The sequence below is a fragment of the Lagopus muta genome, chromosome 6 (assembly GCF_023343835.1).
Source record: "Lagopus muta isolate bLagMut1 chromosome 6, bLagMut1 primary, whole genome shotgun sequence".
Classification (NCBI taxonomy): domain Eukaryota; kingdom Metazoa; phylum Chordata; class Aves; order Galliformes; family Phasianidae; genus Lagopus; species Lagopus muta.
The window spans coordinates 53,484,046-53,506,190 of NC_064438.1; the positions used below are offsets into that span (position 1 = coordinate 53,484,046).

Consider the following 22,145-nt stretch of genomic DNA (forward strand, 5'->3'; position numbering starts at 1 on the left):
GAGACAAAGCAGTGCCACCTGCAATTATGGAAAACAAGTGTGAAAGGGTAACAGAATAGCACCACACTTTTACCTGTGTTTTTTGAAGCAGTAGATGGGTAGAAAATTAATACTACCTCATTTCAAGATAAAACTCCCACCAGAAGCTTAAGATCCGCCCAGACGAAACTACCAATTCATTTATTTCATAAAGCGCACGCTGCCGCCCTGCCACGTTCCCAGCTGATTGTTTTTTTGTCTTTCTTTCATTCAGGTTCTCTCGATTTGCCCAAAGGACATGAGAGCAGATATTTGTGTGCACCTAAACCGGAAAGTTTTTAATGAGCATCCTGCCTTCCGGCTGGCCAGCGATGGCTGCCTGAGAGCCCTGGCCGTGGAGTTTCAGACGATCCATTGCGCCCCGGGGGACCTCATCTATCATGCTGGGGAGAGTGTTGATGCTCTTTGCTTCGTGGTCTCAGGATCCCTAGAAGTCATCCAGGACGACGAGGTGGTGGCTATTTTAGGTACTGTGATCTCTATTGTGGACATGGTGGTGCTTGGGATACATTTGAGTTCTGTGTAGGCTTGAATATTTGCTACTCTTGCCTTACGTCAGCTGAGACTACAGAAGGCTAGAGGTTGTCATATGATAAGGATGTTAGTTCTCAAGAGATACTGCTCTAGGAGCAAACCTTTCATTTTTTATTCCATAGAGAATGCTTGTTCTGCCTAGTATGGTTCGCTGGTCACAGCTAAAGTGTCCCTAAGCAGAAGAGAATGGCATGTTTTAAACAGTCTGCTAGAGGAAATGCACAGTGTTTTATATCTGACTCTCAGGAGGATTTCCACATTAACCTTTGCACTGGGCTTTCTATTTGTCTGTATTCTAGCCAAGAATAATACCTTCAAACAGTATCTTCAAGGAAGCAAAACTGTTGTTAGTGAAGAAACAGTTCAGTGTGTCTGTGTGAAGAGATAGAGGTGCACCATATATTCCAGCATGATTCATGAAAATTCTGAGTGCTGGGGGAGCTCTATGTTAAACACCCCACCATTACTCTGGAGTGTCTGGTTTGCCAGGAGTAGGTGGGAATTAGCCAAATGCAGACCCCCCACTAACTTATGTGGGATTGGGAATTTTGTAGCAAAAGGTGGAATTGAGTGGCCAGCACCAGTGCTGAGACAGGACTTGTCCTCAGAGACATAACAGTATGGATGAAGAATGAATGGCTCTCCTTGCAAAGTGTTTGTCTTGGCTGTTCGTAACAGATCTGTTTACTGTAGAACTCATCTCTGTTGAGCATTAGCTATTTGGCTTCTCTTAAACTGGAGATGCGGCTCTCTGAAGGCAAACGCAAGTGCTGGTACTGAGCTGTGGGACCACTCATGTCACTGAACTTCTGCACTGCTTCTTTCATGCAAGGGCAGACCCAGAGGGCACCTTGGGTCTCTTTTGTGCCTCATGAGAATGGTTGCTGGGAAATGAGGGTCATGACGGCATTGGAGAGTTGAGCCAGCATGTGGAAAGTGGGCAGATACGAAGGACAGCACTGGTTATGTATAGAGAATACATGCTCAGGGTATGCACATATACTTACTGCAGCTTTTGGTTCTCTAGAATATACTGAGGTTTTTAACAGGAGAAATTTAATGTAAGAATGAATCTGTTTCCATATTCAGATGTGAAGTCATGGTGAAAGCTCCTAAGTCTGTAATTTCCTTAGCAAAATACTCCTTGTACTTCAGCTTGCTGGGCCATCTCACTTTTATTATTAATTTCGGTGATGAAAGGATCTCTTTTGTTTGCTTTCAGCTATTTAAAAAAAGAAAAGCTTTCAGAGTAAGTGGCAGTATTTAACCAAACAAAATGGTTTTCAGGCTACAAGAGTGAAACAAACAATAAATATATAATTTACTGAACTATAAGACATCGCTAAGTGGATTACATGCAAAACTTTATTGCATTTACTAATGAATATTGTGTTTGAAATAACAGTGAGAACTTTTTGTTTCCTACTTGTATGTACCGTAAATCCAGTACCTATCTTATTCCTCATTTGGCTAGGGAGCCCTTTAACCATATCTAGTTAAAGTGAATTATCTTTAATTAACAAAAGTGACTTTGATTCTGTCATGGCTGCTGGCAGGCGATCTGTGGACTCAGAGCTATGTTCATTGTGTACTGTGGGGACTGGAAGAATGCGTATTTGTGACTTAGAGTGAGATAAACTGCTTATTTTAATCATAGGCACGCTAAGAAGTTTTCTTTTGGGTTATTTAACACCACAGTGTACTGAGAAACTACGAGATGTATCCTAAAAATTCACTTGTGGAAGGAAATCTCTTTCAGATGTAGTCGTGGAGACATTTAGAGTGACGTCAATTGCCCCTGAAATAACAACTGTGTTATCATGCAGCAGAGAAGAAAATTTGTTTTAATCTCTTCTCCCCCAAGAGTTAAAGCACAAGGGAAATGATACTGCTTGAGGTGAAGACCAGGTTTAAAAACCTCTTCCAAACATGAAAACCCACATAGATTACTTTGAATACTCCAATGTCTTCACACTGGTGTTCCTAGGAAAAAATGGCTTAGGGAGTTGTACTGCCAGTCTGTCCGTCCTCCTCATTCGGCAGTAACTTGTATTGAAAATGGGTAAACATCCTTCAGAACCTGGTCCTTATTATGTTCTACTGTAGGAGAAGGAGAATAGGAGGACACATAGCTCCTTTGTAGAACAATCCATTTCCTAAGCTTGATAAGGAACTGGTGTTGTGCCGTTACTATTTCAATAGTGTTTTTCATCCAGGTGTTGTAGTTATTTGCATTGCAGAGAGAAGTGGTTGGTGGTTTCTTTTTGCCTTGCTCACCTGTAGAGGGAAGTTTTGATATCTTCTTAGAATAATCAATCAGGAAGGTGCATCAACATGGATTAAGAGCATGATCCTCTGACCCTCATGTTCATTCATGCTTCTCTCCAAAGGTCAGGGCTTTGTCCTCCTTTGGATCCCAGCATAAATTGCTCCTCAACACTGCTGCTTTTCCTTACTTCATCTTCCTTGACTGCAACTCCCTCCATTGCAGCCATAGAAAGCTAGTGCAGACAGCCTCCCTCTTTGCTAAAATGGTGTCCTCAGGAGCTTGGGCATCCCACGCAAGTGCTATTCATGGGCTCTAAAAGATAGAGAAAATGTGTAGTAGCAGTTTTGCTGCCTCCAGGGCCCCAGCCTTGGCACATCTTGTGCTTGAAAACTGGTGAAACACAGTGACTGACCAGTCAACTTTACATCATTATATTTTCATTCTCCCGATTCCGTTTTGTCCTCATTTGTGTGTAATTAAATGCCCAGCTACTGCAGTGATCACCATTACAGAAGTTGGTAGAGTAAGAAAACGAACCCAATTGAGCCCAGAGATCTGCAGTTTATAGGACTCATTAATGAAGATACCCAGGTGTCCAATTAGGTGTCTCCTCATTAGGTGTTTCCCTCATTAGGTGTCTTCATTTCCTGGGGACAGCCTCCTGCCTTTCATAAGCACTGACCAGTGCTCTGGCAGAATGAGCACTATGCTCAGAGCTGGAGTTAAGGGGAGCTGCTCTGCTGGGGAAAACCAGATTCAGTCATTTTCACATACCTCATATGCATTTGCCAGGATAATGGAGAAGTGCAAACAGTCTTGTCTCCAATTAACCAAACTTTCCTAGTGAGAGAGGTGACCCCGAGAAGGCACATCTGTAATTGTCCACCACCTCTAGCAGGAGTGAACAGCCAATCTACCACTGCTCTGCGTCGGGAGATGTTCCCAGCAGAAATATCTCAGGAAAGACCAGGGGTGTGAAGTCCTCTAATGGCACAAGGCATCTGCTGGCACAGGGCACTGAGCAACTCACCCTGCCACAATTAACCTGAATTTGCTCGTGGTCAGGAGTTTTGTGTGCGGGGCAGTGCCAGCCCAGTGCCTGCAAGCTGCTTTGCAGCTCCCACTATAAGCATGGCTGAGTGTGTGTGAATTGTGCAGTAACTTCAAGCGGGCAGATTGATCAGCAAGGCTTAGAGGAGTCCTTTTGCCAACGAAGAAATAATGACTCACCATGTTCAAGCGTTGATTGTAGGAACTGATTAAAACTATTGCTCAAACTGCGTAGTGATAGAAATATATTGAGCACTGAAATCCTGGCTGGGGGCAGCTGCTGAACAGATTCAATTTTGATAGCCAAGCCAGGATGAATATAAATTTAATAGCTTGTATTTCAGCCACACTTAGGATCCTGATCCTGTATGCATTCAGTTGAGTTGTTCTTTATCTTCATGTGCTGCATGTTAATTCTCAGCATATTCTGCATACAGTCCCAGTGCAACAGTGTTGTTTACTGGATTTATTCTTCTTAGACAAGCCAGGCTCCATCACTCTATTCCGCACACATTCGTAATTCAGAATTTGGGATCCATGCATCAACACTTTGAATTTCCATGATGTTACTCAGCTGGACATGTGCTTCATGCAGGACAAGACTGACCATGTATGATGTATTGTATGGTGTGAAAAACTGCCAGTCCAATCCCATCTCCTAGTGTTAGTACCTGATTCTGTGATTTTAATTACTATAGTTGCAGCCTGAGTCACCTCTCATTTGGAAGGAAGGTAGAATGTTTGTCCTTACCTAAAATCAGCTTAACGTTATGTAATTTTGGGGTTTTTTTTAAGTGAAGTAAAATAAGTCAAGCTGGTTTTGAGACTTTCCCCAGCTTCATAATGTGCACCTGGTAGCAATCTACAGAACTGCTGTTTTGTAGATTGCTACCAGGTGCACATTATTACCTATGTCCTATTGCATCTGTAGGATAACTCCATTTTGTTGCAGTGAGTTAACGCTCTAAATTAACTAATAGGCAAATGATTCAGAAAGGAAAGCTTTTCAGCCAGCAGGACTGCAATAATTAAGGTGATGTAGGCTGTTTTTCAAGTGCTGAATCTGAAAATATTTTGTACTGTGCTCAAAGGAGTATTGATCTGAGTCGCAGTGTGATGTGCAGCTTTGCACTGTGCAGCTCTTCTTCAACATACTTCCTGAAATGAGTCCTATTTTACAGGTCTGGGTTAACATGCGTAGTACTATGTAAGATTTATTCCTACTATTACTTGTTCAAAGGTGTTATTAGCTCTTACTGACAGAGTTAAAGGGAGTGTTCAATTTTTCACATCATTTCGTAAGTTTAAAATATTTCTGTCTCTGTCTGCACCATAGCTAACTGTAATACAAGGCATCAATCTTAATTCAGTGCCAGCTGGTGTGCTTTAGATGCAATCTGCAGCCTCCAGTGTCAGAAAGATTCCTTCCACTGAATTGAGATGTTTTTGAATTAGACCTGCATACTTCACTGCCAAACCCAGGAGCTCAAAAGTCTTGGTTGTGCAAGAGAAAAAATTATTTTGCAATCATATGATATATTTCTTTTAAATCAGATTAACAGTCTGAGGCAATGTGATTTGCCTTATGAGCATTGAAGATGGTGGGTATGGTCATGCTTTCAAGTTCATTTCTTCAGTCAGGAAGGATGGATATTTGTTTAAGTATCAAATCAAAACTGAGATTTCCCATCATGAAGAGCTGGGGCTTCTTAAAAAAAAAATGAAGAGGAGATTTGTGCTGAAAGTATGAGAGATGGGGACCATTAACCCATCACTAGCAGGAGAATATGGACCTTTCCCTTTTCTAGCAGTTTCTGACTGCTGGTCGAAGGGTACATTAATTTTGTGTATTTAGATGCAGATGGAGAAGCTTGCACTGTGTTTAATAATGTAAAGTGCCTTTGCCAGCATGGACCTGAACGTTGGGCACAGTTAATAATGTTTCTTTGCTGACTATTCTGACAATCTTTTGAAAAGTGCTCTTTTCTCCATTCATTCTGCCCTTTCACATGTTAATATATGGGGTCCCATCAAGCTGGATGTCTGAATGGTGTGAACTGGTTTTCAATAAACCCTGGCTCCTCAGGGTACCCTAGGAAAGGCTGAAATTTTGGCCAGAACCTCCACAAAGGCACAGAGCCCTGTCTCACAGTCTGGTAGTCACCCCTGCATATTATGGACTGTGCTCACAAGAAGTAATGACATCCTAGCTGGCAGGAGACAGCTGGTGAGCTTGCACCAGTTCTTATCCTGTTTCCTCATAGTTGGATCTACCAATGTCTCATGGCAAGGAGCTGCTTACCTGCTCACCCAATGATTGCAGAGCTGTGGGCTTGTGCAAGTAACTGCAAATTCTTTCCTTCCTCATCAGCTGTTTTCATCAGTTTGAGATATGTCTGTCTGGCAGTCAGAGGTTTCACTGCAGTTGTATAGTCACAGACAGATGTATCTGTATGAATATATGTACCAGTAGCACTGCAATTATGGCTGCAGGGACTTGATATTTGTTTCCTGACCCCCATTTCTGTGTACCTGCCATCATTCCGTGGCTATTGGTACCTGAGCAAATTAGCTGAATGTTTTCTATGTATAATGCAGTTTTACTGATTCTGCAACAAAATTGGTCTGTATTGCCTCTGCTGTTCATAAGTAACAGAAGATTTAAGCGTATCCTGATGGAAAGCCTACATTATTCATCATGTCTGGCTTTTGCTAGTGTGACTGGTGGGTCTTGGGAAATGTTTTAAAAGAGGGAATAGTATGGCTGGCCTCTATTGGCTAGGAGTGCACCGCATATATTTTCCAAATTTGCTCCTGTCCACAAGAGCTATCGCCTTAAGGAGAAACCTTTGCCCCTTTTATTTGTTTTTCCTCTCAGTGCAGTTTTCCATCAGGAATTTATTCTCACTGTCCATCCAGGCTTTCTCCCAAAAGCTCTATCAAGTTATCATTTCTACTGATATATTTTTTAGCTTGATTTCTGTCTGAAGAAAATAAATTTTGCCATTTCATAGGTGCACAGGAGTTCTGAGAGTTAGAGAGAGTCTTTCCTGTCTCTGATTTCAATGACTTTTTCGTTCCCTTTTCCAGCTTCTGGGGAGTTTCATATAGCCTTACCTGAGATGTCTAGGCATGAGCTACAGTCTCACAAGCTGGAAACTCAGTCCGTGGAGCAAGGTGGTGGAGAACATCAGTCCCCCGCTTCTGTGTGGCAGAGTTATCCATAATATAAAATGATAACATATAGAAATATAATTATCAACTATATAGTTACATATTGTTTAATCCTCTCTATATATGTAGGGATTCATGTGTATATTTAATGTATGGACATATACATAGGTTGCTCCATAAGTAATGCCTTCTATTTATTTCCATGGAAACAAGAAGATATTGACAAAGCACAGTGAATCAAGAGCTATTTGATAGAGCAAATTCTCAGCAGCAATAAATTATTTTTCAACACAGTCACCACCATTAGCTATGCATTTTGACCAGTGATGAACAAGACATGCTGTGCTTGTAGCAACCTGCAGCAGTGGAAGTGAGTAGCTGTGGTTTAAAACCTACCAGGTATATTTTTAATTACAATTCTAAGAAAGAGGAAAAATCCCGTTAGTTACACTGTGAAAAATAAAACTTGAGTGAATAATTACTGCTCTCTACTCAGTGAACTGCAGTTACAGGGATGAAGTACAGTGCATTAATCTCTGTATCTATGAGGAAGCGTGCATTGTTTTGGAGAATCTGCTGGGGTGTTTTTACACAGTACTGTTCCTTACATGTTCACAAAGAGCAAATGAGACTTGGAAGGGTGTGGGGAAAGAAACAAATTCAAAAAGTCATAATTGCTTCCAAGATTCTGTACTTTCTGAAGTACACTTTCTTAAAGGAAGCATTTGGGTTTGTTATAGTCACCTCTGGCGAAACAGTGAGCGCTGGCAGAAGTCAAATACCATCTTTACCTTTTTAAGTTGTCACTTCACTTCCCCATTTAAGTGCACTGACTGCTGACCCATGAAGGAGTGCAGAGATGCAGTTTATCTTCTCTGCCTCATTCAGAGGAACGCAGTATCGTTCCTGCCTCACTGAACTGCAGAAGATGAGGAGATCTCAGTTTTATGAATGGTGATTTTATCTGTCTGTGACTTGGGAATGTTCTGTTGCACAGTTTCTGAGTCAGCATCCACTGCTTTCAGCTTGAATTATTTATATATTACCTTAAGTATAAGAAGAAGAAGAAGAAGAAAAAAAAAAGAAGCATTTTGCTAACATTTCAGCAGGAAAATCGTATTACTGAATTCTGTTTAACTGCAGTCTGCAGTTGCTGCAACCAAGGCTCAGTTCTGTCCTGTGTCCACCTCAGAGAGCAAATCCATTAAGCAATTTTGTGCACTTCCAAAATGGACTGTTTTCTATAAATTATGTAACTGTGCTGAGTATGTCTGCAAAACAGGTTTTAAACTGTGCGTAGAGAGAAGGGCAATTAACTGCAAAGGGTAATTTGAAACATAACGTTAGATAAATTATATATTTGTAGGAAATGCTCTGTGATAAGGAGAGCATTTTAAGGCAACTTGTTTTATCAACTGTATCAGGAATATTATGTATTGCAGTTCATTTTAACAGCATCTCAAAATGTAGAATTATTTTAAAGCAGTTCAATGAAAATGCTGCAACGTTTCTGAGAGATGATTCTGCTGCACAGGCTGCATGAGAAATGTTAGTCTAGTTACTAGATATGATACCTGAAGCAGAAATACAAGTAGAGGAATAGTCTCTGACCCCAAAGAGCAGTAAGGTTGGATAAATTATTGTTCTGTGTTCCTGAAATAGAGCTGAGTGAAATGTTGCAAGTCCTTAGGGTAAGAAGCATTAAAATGTATTACCTTTTCTTTCCTCAAACTATAAAAATCACAAACCTTCACCAAGGGGCTGTTTGAGGTACCTGAAATCAATAGAGATACTACCACTGACTGATTTCTAGTTTCCTCTTAATAACTACAAAAATAAAGAGCTGGGATACCACTGGCAACCAAAGCAACCTTCCTTCATAAGTGCCCTTAGTACCACAGTTTCTGCTTCAGAATCTGAGCTGCCAGCCACCAACCACACTTCTCTTTGCAGTCCTCCATGGCACTCTTGCCAGCAGTTCCCTGTCTTTCTTGAACTGGGGAGTCCAGAACTGGACACGGTGCACCCAGTGTGGCCCCACCAGGGCAGAGCAAATAGGGGGAGGACCACCTCCTTTTCTTTCACCCCAGAAACACCCTTGGCCTTCCTGGCATGAGGGCACACTGCTGGCTCCTGGCCAGCCAGAACACCCAGCTCCTTCTCTGCGGGGCTCCCTTCCAGCAGGTCAGCCCCTAATCTGTACTGATGTGTGCGGTGGTTCACATCTGGCTGTGGTTATTTAAATATGCACGTGTCTAAGGGGTCAGACCCTTTCTTAGTCAGCAAATATTTAAATTTAAATATTTGGATTTGGAAGCCAGCTGTTGGATCTGCTTAAGATTTGGAGCCGGGTATTTAGAGGTTAGAAGTCTCAGGGATGGTTTTAGTGGGTTTTTAGAAGGAATGTTACCTTTCTCACTGAAGTAAAAATGTTTAATGAGCGTTTAAGAAGCTGGCTCTCAAACAGCATTGTAGAGCCATGGTGATAAAGAATCCTTAATGACATAGGCTATCAGTGAAAGCAGGGTTCCTCTGTCACTTAGGAGTGATCCTCAGAAATATTCAGTCACTTCACCATTAGATAACTACTTATTATGTTCAGGGGCTTTTGGGAAATCCATTACCTGCATCTTCAGCCACACAGTCTGGCTTTTATGCTCTGTGACACTTTGCAGAGCTATCTATAAATATCTTAAAAACCTGGGGCTGTTGCTAAAGATGCTCAAATACCTCAGATATTTTTAAATCTTCTACCCTTATTAGTTTTCACAGCTGGGAGCTGATGTTAGCTTATTCAAAAGCATAAGAAAGTTTGGAAAGAAATCGATTGCATGCTGGGGAGCACCACATAAGCGTTGACTTTTAACAAATTTTGTCCTGTTTTTCAGGTAAAGGTGATGTGTTTGGTGATATCTTCTGGAAGGAAACCAGTCTGGCCCACGCATGTGCCAACGTACGCGCTCTGACATACTGCGATTTACATATTATTAAGCGAGAAGCCTTGCTTAAAGTGTTGGACTTTTATACTGCTTTTGCAAACTCCTTCTCAAGGAACCTCACACTCACCTGTAATTTGAGGAAACGGGTAAGGCAGCTGATCTTGTTTTCCCTTTCTTTCAGCAGGAGATTGCACACTGTTTACGGTGTTGAATAACCCCCAGTTTACTCTTGATGTTTTCAGGTCATTGCAGATTAACTGGCCTTTCAATAAATGTTGTAGCTCTTTGTTAATGATGGCTCAGTAAAAGTGAGCCATAGATTTGCAGCTCCGAGAAGCAATCCTGGCAGTGTGACATATGAACTACACTTTCTTTTTCTTTGCTTTGCTGTTGTTTTTTTTCTTTCTGTTGCATAATGTATAAAGTTATATGTAATAGTGTGAGAGAGTCCGTATTTTAGATTCCTCAGAGGTGAGGCTCAGTCTCTCACCTGCTAGATCAGAAGAGAACAGTCTGATGGATTTGCATGGCACCAACTAGGAGAGATTTATTGATGTTAAATAAATAAAATGTACTCAGCAAAAGTATTATTTTAATACTTGCTTCACTCCCTTGCACAGTTGAGAATTTTAATATGGCAAGGTTAATAAAGCTTGGTAGCAATTTTACATTCACATCTCACTTTTTAAATCCTCCTGCTCATTTTTTAATCAATCAGCAATGCTCACTATCCATTAGTTCTTTCAAAGAGCACTCCATCTAAAAATTAATTAGCCATAAGGACATATCTTGAGAACAGGTTAAGGGATTCTTTAATTCATATTGCAGCTGCAAATTTTAATCTTTATGATGTTTTTTTTTGTTTTGGTTTGGTTTTTTGTTGTTTTGTGTTTGTTTTTTTTTAAGATTGATGAGGGTTATATAAATTTTATTTGCATAGAGGAATCTCCTAACAATGATTCATAGATTATTGAGCATTAACTGAGAACCTCTAGCTGCTGAAACACATTTTTCTGCAGCTTGGACATCTCACCTGATAAGGTATCAAGGCTATCTCCATATTTTACAAGGTAATATCAGCCTCTGCAGGAACAGGAATTAAACAGAACTAGAATTTCAGTTTCCTGGATATAGTTTCTCCCTGGCCACTAGAGTATTTTACAAATACTGATTTCAAAGAAGATTTAATTTTTACTGTGTTCCTGTGCTCATTAATATACCAGCTATGGCACAAAATACCCATGGCAAAAAGTAGATGCAATGGGGGATTATAGCTCCCCTCCATCTCTGCACGAGTCTGGAAGAACTAAATTATAATTAAGTTTGGTTCCAGTTTCTCAGCTTACCTCTGACTTGAAGCTTGTTAACTCCACTTTGGTCCTGAAGAAGAGCTTTTGGCTTGAGAGCTGCTTTGGGGCTTCTAGTTTTTTGCTTTTTTTATTGATAAAATGTTCTCCAGGTCATGACTTCAGCATCCCCCCTTTCCTATTTGACATGTGCCACCAGCTCCACTTCCAGATGACAATTTCTTTCAGACTTTCCTGATGGTGATTTCATGGGACAAGAGAATACCAAGTACACTGTGTCAGAATTTATTCTTTCCTTCTCAAAATGGGAAACCTGTCACTTCAGCTAGCTTCCTGGGACTCCCCATCAGCCATGATAAGGTTGTGCACAGGGAAAACACAGACAGATCTTTTCTTGTCAGGCCAACATGCTGGAGTTCAATTCTGCAGTCCTAGAATACATAAGGGAAATAATCACTTGGCTGTTTTTCTATTTATTTTCTTCTATCACATTCCTTTTTTGGGCAGTTTGGATCCTTGCAGGGCCCTGGCACAGGGAGTCACACTGGAGGAAAAGCACTCAGGGAGCATTAGGTACGTGCAGTGTGCCATGGAGCCAGTGACTCAAAGCAGGAAGTGTCTGAAGAGCACTTGTAAAGAAAGGTTGGATTTTGCAGAAGGAAAGGCAACGTCAGTTGGGTGCATGAGTTGGCACTGGAGTCAAAGGAAGATCAAATCAGTGTAGTACATGAATTAATTTCACTGAAAAGTTGGCCAGTGACATCTGAGCTACTCACCAGTCACTTTTATAGCTCATGAGGAGGAGTGCTTCTTTTAGAGTGCAGTTGCATGTCCCTCTTCAGTGCCTTATCTGGGATGAGAAAATCATCCCCTTTCTGTTGATTTTTGAGACAGTCCTCAGTTGCTAACTTTTAAATACCAAGGGTACATCAGATGAACTCCACCTATAATGTCTCCTACTCAAGAGCTATTTCAGGAAAAGTCTTTCTCCTGGTATTTAAGATGTGCTGAGCCAAAGCTTGCTTTTGCAAAAATTATGAGTATTGTTCCTAGGTACGAAACAGATCATACTGCTTTCAGCAGCGGGGATACAGTCCAGGCCCTGTTATGTAAAATTATTCAGGGGATTGTTTCAAACAACGTATCTGCTGAAAGTGTACCCAATTCCCTATTGGACATGAAGTGTCTGACTGTGAGTTCAGCCTTTGAGAGAAGCCACGCCATCCAGAACAGTTTTATCAGGCAGACAAAAAGCAGTTGTTCAGTAAGTGAAAGCAGGCAGCCAGGGCTGCACTGTACTGCAGCAATTTGTGCTGGAGTCATGTAATCTAAATTGAAAGAAAATCATTGCATCCTTTAATTGATTTCAATAGAAATATACTTAACACATTTTCTACGTAGTCATCACTTGTAACGTTTGACATTTAATCATAACAAAAATACACTCATTGCAGTTCTGTGCTCAACAAAATGGCTGTTTGTTCTCACTGTCAAAAATATATAGATAGAGAGAACTGCTCTTTCATCAGGTCTGCTTTTCCAAATACGTATGAATGTGTGTGTGTGCCTACACACATGCATTTGTGCTGTATTGTCCCTCAACAAGCACTCAGATGTAGTCTGTAGACTGTGAAACAATTTAAACGTTCAAAAGGCTAATAAATTAATAATAGTGCTGAGCACAAAAGGTTAGTTCCACATGACGGGGAAGAGAAAGTCACACTGAAGTGAGGAAATAATGTTTTCTCACTCCCAAATAGCATTTAGAGGCTTGGCATGTTGAATGACCTACTTAAGGCATCTGCTCAGTGTGCTGTTATCAACTCTGGGTTTTTGTTTTCTTTTTCTGTGCATTAGGTAGCTCAGCCATCACACTGCATTTATGAGCTCATAAAATGAGCATGCCTGCTTGCTTTCCAACCTGCAGTCCTCTCTCCTGCTCATGGTGACGAAGTGACTTTTAATCTGTAATTGCAGAGCATTGCAGCATATCTTGTTTCGTGCTCTGAAATTTTTATGGGACATCTAACATTGCTAATGTACACTGCAAGGCAGAGGCAGGACTTTGAACTTCTTTTTTTCCAAATAGGGGAAATAATTAATCTGGAAAGATACTCTATAAAATCGCAATGAGATTACATAGCTGCCTCTGAGGACTGGAAGTTAGAAAGCAGCATTTGGGGTGAGTCTTCAAAGAGTTAAGTATTGCCTTCTGATGTTGGAAGAGAATATTAATAATGTCTAATTCATTAAGTGCCTTTCAAGATTTCATGCAGCTGGAGTGAGGGCTCTGCAAGCTTGAGCCATGAAGTTTGGCCAAGGGAAAGGAGCCAAGACAGACTTCTAAGAGACCCATACCCATACAGATAAACACATTTTATTGATAGTCAAAATTTGGGAAGGAAGGCCTGCACTAAGCGACCAATTGTGTTTCCACAGAAAACAAGTTTTCAGCTGAGATATATTTAAAGCTTTTTCTTTTTCTCCATATTGTTTCCATTTACACCAACTAAAGCACCATCTCCAGCTAACTACTAGATCACTGTGGTCTGTGGAAGTGCAGGAAAAATCAAACTGAAATTTTGGGCCCCCTGAAAGCAAAGCTGAAATTCTTCCATGCTTCAGTAAAGCAAAGATTTCCCTACTCAGCTTTTAAGGTACATGGGTGCATACTGCTGTTTTGTGCTGTGAGCAAAAAGAGTTGTGTTAAATGAATCTGGAGGAGCTGAGGAGAGGACGTCTGGCCATGTAGGGTCTCTGGCACATTTTCTCCTGGAAGTTGTGCTAGGAGTGAGCCAAGGAAATGTGAAGAAAGAAAGTGCCTTTAAGGCAGTGAAATACCCTCCAGAGAGGCTCTGTTCTGTTCCATGTGACATCCTTAAAGCCAGGGACAACGCTGTGAGCAACTGATGTTATCTAATTCAGCCAGCACAGTGTGAAGCAGGTGAGGCCGTCAGACTCTCTTAACACAAATGTTCTGGCTATTTTAGGTCAGAATGATTTCTTTTAAAATCAGCTTTCTGTTTTCGCTTGAGGTTTTAATGAATCATGTGTTGTTTCTTGAGTGAATCATACATCATTTCTTTGTCACTTTTTATTTTTCTTTTAAAGCTATGTTTTAATTTGAATTTTGTGCTTCTGTCTCCTGAAAGCAAAGGTCAGTCAGGATCCCCTTCCTCTGTCACTTGTCAGGTTTTTCCAGTGTCCTGATGCAGAGGCAATGTCAGAGGCAGAAGGTGTTGCTCTGTGCATTGCTTGCCCCTCAGGATGCACACTTTCTGGTGAACCTGCAGATTTTCACAGGTTTTGAGCTTTGAAAGCCTTTTACAATTATGGCAGAGCTGTTTGCACTTGGCCAGCTGGTGCTCCTGCTTGGTTTTGACTGGCTGGGGTTTGGGAAATGGGCATCAGAAAGCTTAGAGCTGTCTGTGTGGAAAATTGTGCTGGGAACCCCCTGTTCTACACCTTCACATGGGTACGTCCATCATCCATTTGCACCCCTTTTTGCAGTCTGTCACTGGGAGCTTCCTCCATGTGGGATAGCAATGGTGACCAAACCTATCTGGGCAAAACAAACTTTTCCATCATTACTGCTAAAGAGAAACAGGGAGATGCGCTGTTTAGGAAGTTGCAGTGTCTAGTAAGGTAGTTGAACTCCAGAGGGGCTCTGGAAAGGCAATCCAACACATCAGTTTCTGTTGGGGCTTACACGTCCAGCAGGCTTTTGGCATGACTTTTGACTCAGAATGTGTTTGCAGTTCAGCAGCTTGCTCAATCCTACTGGAAGTTAATTTGATTCATGTCTTGATGGCAAAGTGTATATTTCCTTCCCCTGTCTTTGTCTTTCCTGAGACTCAAAGCATCTGCATGCTAATGCATCAGGCTGCTCACAACCCCTAGGGGAGGTGAGGAGGCACAGAGAGCCCTACATGGTGACAGCCATCTCCACTTGCCCAGCTGAAACACAGCAACATCAGCCTCTAGCTGTGCTGCCTGTGATAGTATGCTTGGGTGTTCATAGCTCTTCTTACTTCATTACTGCAGCAGCTCTCCATAGCAGACTACAACTTTGTCAGCTGTATAAGGCAATAGTCTGACTTACCTGTTTTCCTATTCAGCTGTATCAAAAACAACACACCTTTTTCCTTATTTTTCCCCTTCTTTACAACAATAAGGTCAGCTCAGTTTGAGCATACAGATCAGCTCAGTTTGAGCATACAGGGTGACTTTCATCCCCACCTTTTCCTCTCAGTACATCTCACAGACTAGCTTTGCCTTTAATTTCACCAAAAGTCCTTTGTCTGTCTCCATGCGAAAAAAAAACTGTTACAACTTGTTTCAGGATGCTCCTGCCCTTTCTTGTCCCTCTCTGGTCTTTAATTATCTCTGTTTTTTTCTTCTTTTTATGTGTGTTGTCCTAGAAAGTGAAGTCCTACCACTGCAATTTAGCTGCAGCTACAGTTTAGCACGATTACAGAGCAAATAAGTTATACCTTCCAAAATCAATAGAGTTTCATTTTGTTCACATCTTAGCAGACCTTGCAGGCTCCATTATGCTCTGAGAAGCTTTCGCTTAAGCCAATTTTCTTTCTTTATTGTTTGACCTCGTTGTATTCAGTTATCTCCAGATATGCCACTATTCCATTATGGTATTTCCTAAAGGGCTGTTTCACTGATTTAGATCTGGCACCACTTCTGGAGATGTCTAGACCTGTGTGTGAGACCCAGGCAGGTGTCTAGACTTGTGCATGTGCATGGGACCCAGCGTGGCCCAGCAGCACAGCCCATGCTGCCCTCCTGCTGAAGCCCACTTTCTGGAGGATAGATGTCCATCCGGAACTTATTGCAGCTCTTTGCTCTCATCTTCTGCTCCTCTGAGCATAATTCCTTGTGCTCCAGTTCAGGGCACAGGGATCTGAGTCAGTCACAGCAGGGAAGTCAGTGAGTCCTTGGGAGGGCCATGCATGACTTCGTTAGGTAGAAGAGCAGCATAATTCAGAGAGAAAGCTGCAACAGCATTAACTTCTCGCCTCTGTGCCTCTGCCAGACAGCATGGGACAGCTGTCCCTGAGCAGAGAGGCTGCTGTATAAAAGCTATCAATGGGTTTGCTTTCTCGCTTTTGTTGGTAGCCGTGAACTTGACTTTCCCTTGTGCCTCGCTCTCCTCCCTCTCCTGTTTGCCACTTCATCATCTCCCTCCTTCTGGGCACAGGCCAGGCCATGCAGACCGTGGGGAATTGGGGCTGTGGGGGCAATTGCAGTGCTGAGTCCTCACTGCAGACACAGAGGAGAACAGTGGGGATCTCTGCATCTGCATGTGTTTCAGAGCCACATTAATCTCACAAGGTACCAGTGTACCCTTGTTCTATTCTGAATATAAGTTCTAAGTTAAATACCTCCTTCTGAGGTCACAGTTGTGTTTCTGTGAGACAAAGCCCCACCAACTCTGTTTGAAGTGGGATTGAGCACAGTCATGATAATCCTTTGCCATTACAGAGGTGTACAGTTTGTTTATTTGTTTGTTTGTTTTTTGCATGGACACGAAGCTTCTTTCCCTGTCTAAATCAAAATGGCTTTGATCTCATTTGTCAGACCAGTATTTCAGTGCTGGTCTTTGTTGAGAAATGCGTAGCAGTTCAGCCTTGCTTTCAAGGAGCTCGGAATGGTACAGTATGGCTGCAGAAGAGAATTGTATGTGCTGATGTGCTGCTTTGTGCATGCAGAGACTCAGCAGCTGTTACACAAGGCAGTGCTGATTTACCCCATCTCTTCTTCATGCAGCCAGGGAAATGCAAACTGAGTGATTTACTTGTGTGTGGACACATCATTGATCAGGACATGTCAGGGATTGGCAGCATCCACTGGAAAACAGGTGTAAACTGCATTTGTTAGAGGGAATATTCAGGCTGGGGGTGATTTGCTAATGTCCATGAATTAATACCATTTTCTTGTTTAGAAAGCTGCCATAATTAAGAGAGTCTCTGTAGTTCACTCAGAGAGCTTTCTGCATGCTGTCTGTTAATATCGATTCAGGGCCGTGTTGCTTACACTGGATTTGAATGATGATAAAGTAAATCAAAGGTTTGCTATTCTTAATCTTGTAAATACTACAAACAAAAAAAAAATGTTTTGTGTTCCCATTCCCTCATTAATTAAATTGAATGCTTCTAATTTCCTCCAACTGAAAGGAAGGCGGTGCGCATGGTGCAACAGGAACATTTAGGTCCTGTACTTAGGGACATGGTTTAGCAGGGAAATATTGGTGGTAAGTGTGCGGTTGGACTGGATGATCTGAGAGGTCTTTTCCAAACTTGATGATTGTGTGTTTCTAAGAGGCAACACTGCTATGTTATTTCCCATTTCCAGTTAAGAAAGTTTTTTTCTTATCAGCCCCCTGAGCTTTGATGTTATGTACGCAGGCACAGCAGCTCAGCTTACAGCAGACCTGAGCAGATCACCATCGTTGCATGCCTGAGCTTTGCTTGAAGGCTGTTACTTTGCCAGGCTTAGCTCTGCAGCACGCTCTCTTGGGCAGACATACTGCTGAAACTGGGTTTCCCAAGGCTTTGTATTGCTCCTCTAGTGCCTAATATGCCATCAGCTCAGGCACAGCTTACTGTGTTAAAAATGCATTTCTGCTGCTGCTGAGAGTAGCAAATCTATTCCATGATGTCCTCAGTGTGTCCAAGGAGCTGCCACTGCTGCAGGCACCCTCATGCAGCTGGGATTTGCACAGAAGGTGGGGAAAGAGGTTTGTTGTGTTATCTCACACCTTTCCAAACCAACTCACCTGGAGGAATGGATTACTTCTTGTGTGAGATGCTGAGCCTAATTACCACAGGGCTCTACCACTTCTCCAACACGACTGCAGAGGAAAGGAGGAAATGTTAGAAATGTTAGGGACCAAGTTCTTTGATGGCTTCCATCATTGCCTCCTTGAGCCAAGTGCCAAGTGTGACTTTGAAATATAAAAATGAGTTTCTGTACCTACCTTCTCATTCCTACAAACCTTCCTTCCCAAGACTGGGAATCCCAGCTGTCATGCACCCAAAGCCATGGCTGGGGAAAAGAGAACCCGTTTGTTGGGGTCATATGAATGGATGCCCATTGACTTCACAGGAAGCAGGCAGAGCTTTAGCACTCACCCAAGTGGGAGTTTTCTTGCTTAGCCCAAAATGGGACCAGTTTTGTCCAGTCCAGAAATAATCAGTAAAAATATCAAAGCTTTTTTGCTCTGAGAAGAGCACTGATCTTATTTTTGCCTCCATTTGGTCTGAGTTTTTGAGTGGTACTCTGTGGACACAGCAGTTGGACTTCATGATCCTTATGGGGTCCCTTCCAACTTGGGATATTGTATAATTCTCCAGTTTTGTTTTTGTCTTGGCATGCACAGAAAGACTCCTCAATAGTTCCTTTCTCTGTCTGTAAATTGCTAAATAAAACTCCCTGCATAAGGCCTTTCTGTGCAAATCCATCCCCCTGTTGTTTGCAGCACACGTTTCACAAGTGTAATAATACTCAAACACATGGTTCAGCCTGTGATAACCATTCAGAATATTGCAATTCGCAGTTTTACCTTACTTTGATTGCAATTTTTGGGCTACTTCCACTGCAGAGAAACCACGCATTCAGTTAAGAGTTAAACTGTAGACAGAGGGCAAGAGAAACTTGGTGGAGAAGTTAGCATTAATCACACTTGTTTTAGTTAAAAATAAAACCCAACCTGTCACTTCCAACTTAATGACAGTTGTTTGACTTTGCCTTTTTTAATTGTCAGCCAGTTGCTGTGATTAGCAAGCTGTCTTGGTTTAGGTCCTGTGAAAAGAAGCTCTGGAAGAGCAATTTTTGAGGAGCTGATTTACATACATGCCAGAGGTAGGAATGGGGACATGGGGATTCTGGGAAACACCTGAAATAAGCTGATCCCATTACTGCACTTCTGAGCAACATGCTTGAAGGCAAAAAAACTTGCATTTAAGAAAGAATACTTATTACTAATCCACGTCTTATCCTCATATTTTTACTTCTCAGTTTCCACAGCCCCTGGTCTTAATTTGTTTCCCTTCCTAAAGATTACAAAAACAGAATGTGTTCTCAGATGTAAGATACTGTTAGGAAAAGAGCATAGCATACTCAGTCTCTGATTCTGTTAACTCCATTAATTAAGCAGTCAATGATCTTTTGAACTCTGAGACCTCCCTTTGGACATTTAGTTGAATGTTAGATTACTTTTTATTAGTTTTCTGCAGGAGATATTTCAGCTGCCAGAAAGATTTTGTACAGTGCTTCCCATGTAAATATTTATATTGCTCATTGTGCACCCAGGGCTGATGGCTTACCTCTGCGCACTCCAAGTTCATGGCTGTGTTGGAACTAACTGCTGATTTCTGCCTTTGTTTGTTTGTTTGTTTGTTTGCTTAAAAAGAGAGCACTTCTTTTCCTACAGACATAGGCTTTGGCTTTTTCTGAGAGCCCCAAACACCGCATTCGAAACATGGCAGTGAGGATCAAAGCAAGTAGCAAGACCAACCTGTTCTACTGATCAGCTGAAATACAGCATTTCTGCTAAGATAATCCCTACTCTTCCATTTGTACCCAGGATGCCCCTTGATGCATCTTGGATTCCTTCTCCATGTCCCTGACCTTACCAGATTCCGGCTTCTCAGCACTTCATTTCTAGGTCTAGCGCATGGTTTTCACCAATCTGCCTTCCTTGACTGCCTGCCATTGTAATGAATTTTATCTCCCTTGTGTTTAAAGCGCATCCATTTTAAAATGGAGCAGCTGTTGGTAGTTCAGAGCTCCTTTATGCTCCATCCTTCTCCCGGGCTGTATTATCCCCCCAGCCCAAGAGGGCTGCAGAGAAAGGAAAATGGGGAACTGAACCATGCATGCTTTTCCATGTATTACCAACTGTTCCTGTTTCCTGTTTATAAAAAAACTTATCCAATAACTTTAGGATGCTCTACACAAGTATATGAATAATAATTTATAACCATAATCCAGCCATGCATTAGTATACCAAACAGGTGCATGACTAATCAGCATGAACCATCAGCCATTACTTCAAGCATTTGTCAGAAAGCTGGAACCAAGGCACTGTTTGCCATGTGGTCCATCAGAAATGAGTCCCTTCAAAGTGCTTCTTTTCAGACCAGTATTGCTCAAAATCAGTTCAATATGTTAGACAGCTGCTAATAGATAGATAAGGACTCTGCCGGGACAGTGATTGACCTTGCAAATTCCCCATCAGCCATTCTTTCACACTGTTAGCCTGCTTGTGGGCAGGTACGCCTGCCCTATGGATCAGCCCTGCCCTATGGCTGAAATATCTGGCATGGATACACACATCTTTGGGCATCCTCCCACACGTGAGGTGGGTGTCAGACTGCACTGAGAACAGGCAGCCTCCAGCTAATGCCTGGACAAGGTCTTCCTGGGAGAAGGTGACTGAAGAACCGGTGTCTAGCTTGAAGTTTGGGGTTAGCTGCGTTTTTCAGACACCAGAAAAATATCAAGTCAGAGGAAAACAGAGGGTGCTTTGGTCTAAGTGCCAGAGGTCAAAATGAGAACTCAAAGTGAATGCAGCATCTGAGATGAAAAAGGTAAGAGAGCCAGAGGTAGAGATCTGTACTTCTGTGTGTTGTCACTCCGTGACATTACAGCAGGGTTTATGTCGCAGCTGGTCTTTTGTTAATTGTATGTGCATAGGGATTGGTAGAAGAGATACAAACAGTGTGTAAACAGGCTGCAGCATAATCGCTAATGAGGAACTACAGAATCATCAATGTTATTGATTGCAAAGACCTGTTATTTGTCCAAGCAGAGTTTTTTTTACTTGCCCCAGACAAGAATAGGGAACAAATCAACTGGACTGACTCCAATTTTACAGGGGGGGGATCATTTCTGATCACTTTTAAAGCCAGATTTGCCAAAGTCTACAATACTAAGGATTATAAACTAATTTGTTTGGGTCTGGAGCAATGAGATAAGCTAAGGCTACAAAAACAGCAGGCTCAGCCCCTAAGGAGCATCCTGTGTTAGTGCCTAAATGCATGGATAGGAACATAAAGCAGTGCTGATGAGCTTTGCAGAGATCTGCATCTAGAAAATAGGTGACTGTGATGTAGGTATTAAGGAAGATCACCAAGAATCACATGGAGAAATTTGAAGGAACTTTGAGAACAGGCTTAATGCTGGGACACAATAGAATGATGCCTGCAAGTAGGATATAGCCAGATCACTAAAATCCTCCCTAGCAGAGCTGTGGCTTATTGTCATGAAAGCCCAGGGATCGATTTAATGCATGTAAATGGGAAGGAAATGGCTCTTCACCACACCATCTGTTTATCCCATCCCCATGCCCCCACTAGTTAACTCTTTTGTGCTGTCTCCTCCTCTTGCTGAGGCTGTTCAGAAGTAAACACAAAGCTCTGTGGAGTCACCATTCGCTGAGTTCCTCAGTCCCATCTTCTGAGGTTGGAAAAAGCACACCTAATGGTCCTTTGGGGAATAGTCAGAGCACTCAGTCCTCCCTGGGGGTCTGCCATGGAGGCAGCCTGCTGGGTTTGCCTGCAAGAAGCTCTGATAAGACTCTCATCAGCAACTTCATTTCTCTGCAGACTGCCTTCAGGGAACTGTCTGCTTCTCTTTGTGTTAAAGTTTGGGCTCTGCAGTATTCCTGTGCTGTTGGAGGGAGCTCTGTGGTTGGTGGGTAACTCTCCCCCAGGCTCATCTGGCTGTAGGTGACTAATTGCCCTAGAAGAGCTGTCCATTGGTTCCCACTTAGGTATCAGGAAACATTACCAAAATTACGGACTTATCTAAGAAGTT

General features: G+C 42.1%; 1 protein-coding gene across 2 annotated transcripts in view; it reads left to right on the forward strand.

Moving 5' to 3' along the window:
- The window catches only part of KCNH5 (potassium voltage-gated channel subfamily H member 5), a 149,974-nt gene that overhangs the window by 107,024 nt on the left and 20,805 nt on the right, over window positions 1-22,145 (forward strand). For both annotated transcript variants that reach the window (XM_048947624.1, XM_048947625.1), the window contains 2 exons: window positions 254-506; window positions 9,955-10,151. In XM_048947624.1, the coding sequence (XP_048803581.1) occupies window positions 254-506; window positions 9,955-10,151 (450 nt within the window). The remainder of the gene's footprint in view (window positions 1-253; window positions 507-9,954; window positions 10,152-22,145) is intronic.